Raw genomic sequence first — 9940 nt, 5'->3', positions numbered from 1 at the left:
ACGGCGCAGACCTCGGAGTAGGGACACCTAGCGGCGGCCCCGCACCATAAACTGACCACTTCTGCGCCATACAGGTTCCAGGGCTCGGTGGCGCGCAGCCACGCGCCGAAGATAACTCATAAACTCCGCCGCTTAACCAATGTGCCCGTTATTGCTTATACGCGTTGCGGGGCTGGCGCGGCTTGTCAGAGGGAGGAGGCGGGCCCCGGAACATGAATCCCCACCGGAGTTATGCAGGGCGGGTACGGCGCGGCGCCTCCCCACGCAGGTTCCGGGGCGGCGCCATGGTATTGCGGCGCCGCGGCTGTGAGGAGAAGCTGGCGGCAGCGGCGGCAGGGCGCGTTCCGCTGAGGCGGCTCTGACCACCAGAATCTCCCCTCCTTCTCTCTCCGCTATGTCCGAGGCGGCCGTGGCCGACACGCGGCGCCTCAACTCGAAGCCGCAGGACCTGACGGACGCCTACGGGCCGCCCAGCAACTTCCTGGAGATCGACATCTTCAACCCGCAGACCGTGGGCGTCGGGCGGGCCAGATACACCAGCTACGAGCTCCGCATGAGGGTGCGTAAGGGGGGGGGCGAGGGGCGGGAGGAGGGGGCGGGGCCGCGGGGGGGTCTTCTGGTGGGCGGGGTGTCAATGGGAGGGAACGGAATAGGGCGCCCTCGTGCCACGCCCAATACCTGCCTTATTTGAGGGGGGATTCCAACCCTCATTTTAATTCATTTTAAAAAACCATTTATATTTATTTCTAATTACCCTGTTCCTGTAAGCAGGATAGGCAGGAATGTTATAGTTACATGGAGGCCATGGGGTAGGTGCAGTATAAAGGGGTAGTGTGGCATAGTGGTTAGATCGTTCTGTGGATGAGGTGGTGGCCCTGGGTTGGGAGGCTGCCCACTCTGCTACAAAGCACGCACGGGCTTGAGGATAGATCTGCTTGCTCAAGCTGATCCCGCCTCATAGAATGTTGCAAGTAGTGAATGGGCTTGTAAGTCGGCGTGAATCTGCTAAGCCAGGGGTCGGCAACCTAAGGCCCATGGGCCGGTAGCAGCCCACAAGGCTTGTCTAACTGGCACATGGCGACCCCTGGCACCCCCCACTCTTACCGGCGCACCATGGGGATCGACTTTGTTGATGGCACCTGTGCGCCTGTGCACAGGTGCTCCTCCAACCCAGATGTGTGCCAAAAATAGTGTGTGCACATGCGTGCAGGATGAAGAAGTGCCTGTGCACGTGCACGCACACTATTTCCGGCGCACTTCTGGAACAGAGGAGCGTTGGAAAAATAGCGTGTGCGCACGGGCGCTCCTCTGACCCGGAAGAGCGCACATGCACACATGCTCTGGCCCATCCTTCGATAAGGTTGCTGATCTCTCAGCTAAGCCTTTAGCACAGGCTTGGTTTCTTTTTTGATTTGGGGTAGTATCTGGTGCATCCTTGGTGCACACCTGCCTGATGTCACCATGGATCCCGATTGTGGCTGTGTGGGGCAGCCTTGGAGAAGAATCAACTTAAGCAGAGACTGAGCGGTGTGGGGGGTTAATGTTTTCCCCAACTTTCCCCTCCCTATGCCTTTATTTTATGTGCATTCCTAGATATGTGCTGAGAAGCCACACTGAGTTCAGGGAAATTTGCTCCCTGGTAATCATGTAAAGCTGGGGCTCAAAAGCCAAGCCATTGACCTCCTACCTTTGTAAATTTTGATACCTCTATGGTAGTTTTTAATATGTGAATGGTGCTACGTAACCCCTGGGTGGATCACACAGACCACCAGTTGGGAACCACTGATGTAATGGATTGCAACTATAACATTACATATGCAGAGAAAAGAAACACAAGGGTGCATCTGTAAGAGTGAAACCACATGCCCTCATCTGTCCCAGCTGCAACAAAACATGTCTCTCCCTTATCAGTCTCTGCAGCCACAGCAGGCGCTGTAACTCTCCCCGTGATTTACCCCCGATGATGCACTCTTCTATTGTCTCTCGAGACAGAGGCCAACAACAATACAGTAGCCTACATCATGGTGTGGAACCTATGGACCCCCATATGTTGCTACACTCCAACATCTATCAATCCCAGCCAGCATGGCCACGGTCAGGGATAATGGGGTCCAATAAACACCTGCGAGGGTCACAGGTTCTTCATCCCTTTACAGTGGGATTATCAAAGCATTTGTTGCTGCCCTTAGGATCTTACAATCTAAAATACTAGTTGGATTGGAATGAGGGGGCCAGTCAACTCAGCATAACAAAAGTAATTTTAGTTACTGGTATGGAACAGATGACAATTCTGCAGAATGGGTATTTGTGACCTACATGTCCTTCTCAAGCAATTAGTTGCATTTTAAGTTCCTTCCCTAGAAAGGAGCTCTTGAAACACCCTCTTGACTAGTGGAAAGGATTTTTGAGTCTGCAAGGGGCAGGATTTTGCTGTATTGTAGAATAGCTAGAAGGGGTGAGTCTCTAGAAGTGGTTGTCCTGGGCCTTGCCATTAAAGCAATTGTGCCACTGCACTATAATTGTGTCTGCTACCTAGCTGAAGCAGTTGCTTCTGAAGAGTAAAGGTAAAGGGACCCCTGACCATTAGGTCCAGTCACGGACGACTCTGGGGTTGCAGCGCTCATCTCGCTTTATTGGCCGAGGGAGCCGGTGTACAGCTTCCGGGTTATGTGGCCAGCATGACTTAAGCCGCTTCTGGCAAACCAGAGCAGTGCACAGAAATGCCGTGTACCTTCCCGCCGGAACGGTACCTATTTTTCTACTTGCACTTTGTGCTTTTGAACTGCTACTGAAGAGTAGATTACTGCAATGTGCTCTACGTGGCGCTGCCCTTTAGGCTGAACTGAAAGCTGTAGCTTGTGCAGAATGCAGTGGCTTGACGCTCAGTGGGCCGAAATATTGCCATTTTATAGTGCTGTTGCTGAAATAATTGCAGTTAAACTGCCAGTTGGGCTAGGTTCGTATTGCTAGTTATGGTATAGAAAGTTCTACAGTTTGGGATCAAGATTACTAAAAGATTGTATCATCCCAACATACATACCCAACCAATCACTGTCCCATGTGAGAGAGCATCCTGCAGATATAGTTCTATCAGGAGGTCTATTCCACACAATGTTGGAATTGGGTCTAAGCTGTGGTAGTACCTACCCTTTTAAAACTCCCTCTAGTTGCATGTTGGACTGGTGTTTTCTCTTTTGCTTTTCACCTGCTAGAAGTATTCCTCTTGCAGCAAGCCTTCTAAGTAGCTTGGGGTTAGAGCTCAACGTCGAGCCTACCAAGTGGCGATGGCGACGGCGAAGAGGACCTTCTTCACCGCCTCTATTGCATCTGCAGAAAACAGCAACAGGAGACTATTTCAGGTGCTTAGCAATCTATCGGAATCACCTTCGTCACCGGGGCCTGGTAGGGACGCCAAGATCTCCTGCAATGCATTTGCAAAGTTTTTGCAGATAAAGTCACTCAGATTCGGAAGGAGGTAGACTTCACCGTGGGAGCAGGGCCAGGGTGGAAGAGTGCTGGAGTCCTGTCTAGTCATGTTATATGGGATCAGTTCCAATCTGTTACCTCCGAGGATGTGGACAGGCTGCTTGGACGAGTGAAACCAACCACTTGTCTCCTTGATCTTTGCCCATCCTGGCTAATAAAAGTGAGCCGGGAAGGGCTGAGCGATGGGCTCTGCAGGGTGGTGAATGCTTCCCTCTGCAAGGGAGCCTTCCCTGGCCCCCTGAAAGAGGCGGTCATTAAACTGCTTCTTTAAAAAACACCTTTAGAACCAGCCAACATGGTCAAACTATCGCCCAGTCTCAAATCTTCCATTCTTGGGCAAGGTGGTTGAGCGGGTGGTTGCTGAACAACTCCAAGCATGCCTGGAGGATTAAGACCATTTGGATCTCTTCCAATCGGGATTCAAGCCTCACCATGGGACTGAAACTGTCTTGGTCGTGCTGATCAATGATCTCTGGCGGGCTAGGAACAAAAGTGAGAGCTATTTCCTAGTTCTGCTGGATCTCTCAGCGGCCTTTGATACCATCGACTATGACATCCTTCTGGACTGTCAGGAGGGGCTGGGAGCTGGGGGCACTGTTATACAGTGGTTCCGCTCCTTTCTCCTGGGCCGTATCCAGAAAGTGGTGTTGAGGGATGAGTGTTCAGACCCCTGGGCTCTCACTTGTGCCTCAGGGTTCCGTTCTCTCCTCCATGATTTTTAATATCTATATGAAGCCGCTGGGAAGGATTATCGGGGGTTTGGGCTGGGTGTTCATCAGTATGTAGATGATACCCAGCTCTACCTCTCTTTTAAATCAGAACCAGTGAAGGCGGTGAAGGTCCTGTGTGAGTGCCTGGAGGCAGTTGGAGGATGGATGGCAGCTAACAGATTGAGGTTGAATCCTGTCAAGACAGAAGTACTGTTTTGGGGGGATAGGGGGCAGGCAGGTATGGGGGACTCCCTGTTCCTGAATGGGGTAACTGTGCCCCTGAAGGACCAGGTGCGCAGCCTGGGAGTCATTCTGGACTCACAGCTGTCCATGGAGGCGCAGGTCAAATCTGTGTCCAGGTCTACCAGCTCCATCTGGTACACAGACTGAGACCCTACCTGCCCACAGACTGTCTCACCAGAGTAGTGCATGCTCTAGTTATCTCCCGCTTGGACTGCTGCAATGCGCTCTATGTGGGGCTACCTTTGAAGGTGACTCGGAAACTGCAATTAATCCAGAATGTGGGAGCTAGACTGATGACTGGGAGTGGCCGCTGGGACCATATAACACCAGTACTGAGAGACCTGCATTAGTTCCCGGTACGTTTCCGAGCATAATTCAAAGTGCCTCGGTCCTGTATACCTGAAGGAGTGTCTCCACCCTGATCATTCAGCCTGGACACTGAGATCCAGCACTGAGGGCCTTCTGGTGGTTCCCTCACTGGAGAAGTAAGGTTACAGGGAACCAGGCAGAGGGCCTTCTCGGTAGTGACGCCTGCCCTGTGGAACGCCCTCCCATCAAGGAAATAAGCAACTATCCTACTTTTAAAAGATACCTGTTAATGCTCTATTGTGTTTTTAATATTTGATTGGGAGCCGCCTATAGTGGCTGGGGAAACCCAGCCAGATAGGCTGGGTATAAATAAATTATTATAAATTATTATTATAATGTCTATCTCAGTTGATACCTGTACAGTGGTACCTCTGGTTACATACGCTTCAGGTTACACACTCCGCTAACCCAGAAATAGTGCTTCAGGTTAAGAACAGAAATTGTGTTCCGGCGGCGCGGCAGCAGCAGGAGGCCCCATTAGCTAAAGTGGTGCTTCAGGTTAAGAACAGTTTCAGGTTAAGTACAGACCTCCAGAACGAATTAAGTACTTAACCCGAGGTACCACTGTATTTGATTTGAATTGATTTTATGTATCTGCAGTTGTTACATTAAACTGTTAGTTAAAACAATTGCACATTGTTTTGTGCATAAGTTTTTGTTATATTGCAATTTGCTTTGGTATGCCTAATGGGGAATGATTCATAAATCAGTAATAATAAAGCAGTTGTCAATTAGAACTTTCTCTTGCCTCCTTTCAGACAAATTTGCCGATCTTCAAACTGAAAGAGTCCTGTGTGAGGCGACGGTATAGTGACTTTGAATGGCTGAAAAATGAGCTAGAGCGTGACAGTAAGGTGGGTACAGGAAATGAACATCCACTCTGTTTGCATAATAAATAGATCAATAGATAACTTTCTTCTTCATTCCTGTGGCAGAGAGCTCTCCTACTCTTCCCTGTTGGATCTAGTGGTGACCCTAACAGATCAAGCAGCAGAAGGAGAGTGGTTCTGCTCCCCTCTTAAGTCATGCTCTCAATGTTTCTAGATTGTAGTGCCTCCACTGCCTGGCAAAGCCTTGAAGCGCCAGCTTCCTTTCCGAGGAGATGAGGGCATCTTTGAGGAGTCCTTCATAGAAGAAAGAAGACAGGGCTTAGAACAGTTCATAAACAAGTAAGAGTGACACCTGGGTCTTCAATACTTGGGGAAGTGAAAGACTCTGGGAGAGGAGGACATGTCATTGCACAGTGTAGTGACTAGATTGCATATTGTGGTTGCCAGTAACTCTAGGCATCATCTTAAGCTTACCATTGGTCTTCTCTTCATGTGGAATCCTAAGAACTGTAGTTCTCCAAAGAGTGCTTTTATGATACTCTGCAGCAACCTAATGCTCTTCAGATGTTTTATACTACAATTACCATCTGTCCCAGCCAGCAGGGTTGTAGGATGCTGGGCCTGCTGGGAGTGTGGCTGTGATGGCCAGGGCTGATGCAAGTTTTTGTCCAGAACATCTGGAGGGCACCGGGGTTGGCAAAAGCTGCCTTAAGTGGTGAAGAGCCTGCAGTTATGCTGCCTCAAGTCTGCTAGAAATGCTAAAATGAGAAAGCTGGTTTATTGTTAAATTATTATTTTTAAAATTTATAGTCATGACAGAAACAGTTACTAGCCAGAGACTATCAACTTATATCTTCCCATTATCTGACTTTATCCCAACCCCTTGTAATAAGGCTCCACCACTCTCCAGCTGCTTCTTTCAGGGAGGAAGTAGGGAGCCATGCCCACTTCCTAAACCACATACAGCCGTGATTCAGCAGCTGGGCCATTTCTGCCTGGTAAACTACTAGGATGAGCCCTATCACACAAACTTATCAGACTACAGTTCTGAAAATCTGCTTGTGGGGAAAGAGAGACATGATGGCTATTCTGATACAAAACCGAAATGTTTGTAGTGCAGACAAAACTGAAGGGTCTACAATCCAGTTGTCAAGGAAACTACACTGCATACACAGAATCTGGCAGTTGTCCCTGGATGCTGAAACTTTAGAAGCACAACCTTCTACATCCCTGCACAAATTCATAGATGAAAAGCCCTCCTGGGCCTGTTTCCTGGGGAGGATGCATGCTGGGGGTGCTGAGTGCCTCCAAAGACTGGAGAGATGGGATTGGTGGCAAATGAAAATAACAGAGGCCAGCCAAAATAGATGGACAATGCTGCAAGTGTCCTGGGTGCTTGTGTGTGCTGCTGTTGCACAACATGATCTTGCCTTGCCTTGTACAAAATTGGGTAGCTGATTGCTAATCTAACACTTCTTGTTCTTGGCAGAATTGCTGGACACCCGCTGGCACAGAACGAGCGCTGCTTACACATGTTCCTGCAGGAGGAGACTATCGATAGAAATTACATCCCAGGGAAAGTCCGTCAGTAGAGGAGTCTGGCATTCTCCATTTTCTCTCCCCGTGCAAAAATGACATTTATTTTTACACTGCCCCTCTTCCGAACCAGCTTTTTTCTCTTTAAACCTCCTCACTTGTCTAGTGTGCCCACCACGCCATCCCACCCCCTCCCACCCCTTGTTAGGCAGCAGCGTTGGGTTCTGTTGGTCTTTGGTCTCTGCATAAAAAGGTGAGGACCTGGGAAGAGCTTGGGCCTATTGGTGGATAGGTAAAGCTTGCTGAAAATGAACTGGAGACTAGTGTAAGGTATTGCAGCATACATCAGAGCTGCTTTTCTTCCTTTGTGTAAGAATATGGAGGATTATCCAGCATGTGTAAGTGTGCTCCTTGCCACAGGTTTCCTAGGGAAGTCATGGTACTGAGGCTCCTTTTCTTGGCTACTGCAAAGATGTTTCAGGATTTTTTGTTAGCATCTGTGCCCATCACCGCAGAATGATTAAAAGTGGGAAGCAAAAAATGTTTTTCCCTTAACTTGCTAGGAGGGTACTGCTAGGAGGGTAGACCAAAAGCAGTTTAGAAGCTCCCTTTATTGAGCAGTAAGGCCTTCTGAGGGACTTCAAGTGACCCCTTCAGTATGCCTTGAGGTTTTAGCTGCTAATCCTACCCCAATAACCTTTGGGCTTTGTAGAGTTAGAGGCAGACTTGCAACCCAAAGAACAAGGCACCCTTTGGGAGCCACAACTTCTGGTAGCAGAATGGCATCTTGTAAATGCATGGGCAAAGCATACAGTGGCGTCTCAGAAGCAGGGTTCATGTTGAGGACTGGGCAGGAAAGGTTTGGTGGCTGGCTTTTGATGGTGAAACCTGTAGAGCAGTGTTTTCTCTGAGGATTGCACCTTGGGAAGTTAAAAGATGGAGCAAGTGGAACCTAAACTAAGGGATGTTTCGCATGCCGCTTCTGTGTTCAGTGGATAGCTTCATCTGGCCTCTTGTCTGTGTCCATTTGGGGTTATGGTGCAAAGTTCCCTACTGTTTGTTTAATATTTAATCTGTTGGGAGGTCTTGCAGATGACCATGGTATCTGTACAGCCTCTTTGTTTGACCTGAACAAGAAACTTTGTGATCCCTCCAAAACTCTGGCCTGCAAGAGGTGCGGGCAGGAAGAGAGTCGTATCAACCTAAGTAATAAAGTGACCGTAATCACAAAGTTCCCTGTTCTGAAGTTTGCACTATTTGGAGTGAGCAGTACAAGTGTGTCTTGGAGGGGAGAAGGAACTGGTATATACAATTCTGCATGTTTCAGGCAAGAGGTTGTGGATATACACCACCCACCTATGGGGTAACTGGATAGCAGAAAACTCTCTTCTCTGGGCTCCCAAAGCAATGGCTATGCAGAAACTGTCTCTGCACGGACCACTCTCATCTGCTGCTGGAGAGGTGCTAACATTCCTGTTTGGAAGCGGCCTGCTGCTGCCTCGTGGATCTGCATTAGCTATGAGTTCTTCAAATTCCTTCCTTCATTTGGTGCACAAGTCTGGAGATCAGAGGCTCTTGCTGCTGTATGTGTGTGTTTTTGTGTGTGTGTCTATATTTATAGACACACACACATACATATCCATACTGATGTGGGGCTTGTAATTCAGCAAACTATGTCTTCAGTTTACTGTTTTATGTAATGTCCAAGACTTGTTCATATTAAACCACTGTGAAGCCAATATGTCTGTGTCCTCTATCAGTCACCGGCTTTTCTAAGTACTTTTGGGTAAAGCTTTGGAAAGGAGTCATTACTCTCTTACATGTCAAACGTGTCATTTGTGTGATGATTGAGTCTGAGGATTTATTGTTTATTTGCACTTGGGTCTTCTCAGGCAGTAGTCTCTGGTGCCTCTTGGGACTCACAGCCAGCACAAGGCAGAGAGACCAGCAGGAGCAACAGGCAAAGGCAACTGGTACTAGTTTGTCCCCCGTCCTCCATGCTGAGTTCTACAAGGGCAACATTAAGCCGTGGTCTTGCAGTGCAGAAATCTCAACATAGTATTCTGGGCACTGCATTTGGCTAGGTGTTGCTAGGAATTTTAACACTAAACTACAGTGCCTATAATTCTTTGGGGGAAAGAATTTGCTTTAAAGATATAGTGTGTATGTAACCTGAGAGTAAGATGAAGGGAGCTGACAGCAGCACCCCATGGGCTAGCGACAAGTAAAAAGGCAGGGTGGGTGGTGGACGGGGCACTGTCTGAAGTTGGTGGGGCAGTTACCCATTTGCCCAGCTGGGCTAGTCTCTGCTGCAGCCAAGCCTAGATCCATGGACACTGCAGCCATTTCCCCCACATTTCTTCCAAGCTTTGCATAGCTTCCTAGCACTTTTCTCTCAGCTCCTTCAGCAGGCATTGCAACTCACTTTGGCTTGCATGCACACTGTACCTTTAAAATACATTCAGAGTACACTTCCACCCTCAAAGAATTCTGGGCACTGCAGCTTGTTAAGGGTTGCTGGGAATTAATAATTCCAGCAGTGGTGAATTACAGTATCCAGAATTATTTGAGGGAGGGAATGTGTTTAAAATGTGCCTTAAAGGTATACTGTGTGCATGGCCTCTACTTTTTTGCATTCTGCCATTTGTCCAAGGAGCTTAAGGAGATGAACATGGTTCCCCCTGCTTGTATCCTCACAACTACCCTGTGAAGCAGGCTAAGCTATTGGTAAGGTACTGGAGAGCAGCATCCCAGGAGCTGGCAGAG

General features: G+C 48.7%; 1 protein-coding gene across 1 annotated transcript; it reads left to right on the top strand.

Annotated features, from left to right (window-relative positions):
* The first annotated feature begins 236 nt into the window (after positions 1-236).
* SNX12 (sorting nexin 12) lies at positions 237-8913 on the top strand. Its single transcript, XM_083723147.1, has 4 exons — positions 237-559; positions 5567-5662; positions 5853-5977; positions 7128-8913. The coding sequence occupies exons 1-4, from the start codon at positions 395-397 to the stop codon at positions 7228-7230; spliced, it is 489 nt and encodes a 162-aa protein (XP_083579273.1). The 5' UTR covers positions 237-394; the 3' UTR covers positions 7231-8913.
* The last annotated feature ends 1027 nt before the right edge of the window (positions 8914-9940 follow it).

The sequence above is a fragment of the Podarcis gaigeae genome (assembly GCF_964106915.1).
Source record: "Podarcis gaigeae genome assembly, chromosome: Z".
In the NCBI taxonomy this organism is placed as follows: Eukaryota; Metazoa; Chordata; class Lepidosauria; order Squamata; family Lacertidae; genus Podarcis; species Podarcis gaigeae.
Note: the sequence above shows the minus strand (reverse complement) of the source record. Positions and strands in the feature narration are given on the sequence as shown.

Excerpts from the sequence above, each read along its gene's own strand:
- SNX12 (XM_083723147.1), top strand. The coding sequence starts at position 395 with ATGTCCGAGGCGGCCGTGGCCGACACGCGGCGCCTCAACTCGAAGCCG. Across the intron at positions 5,663-5,852 it reads AGCTAGAGCGTGACAGTAAG|ATTGTAGTGCCTCCACTGCC; the intron begins GTGGGTACAGGA and ends CAATGTTTCTAG. Across the intron at positions 5,978-7,127 it reads TTAGAACAGTTCATAAACAA|AATTGCTGGACACCCGCTGG; the intron begins GTAAGAGTGACA and ends TGTTCTTGGCAG.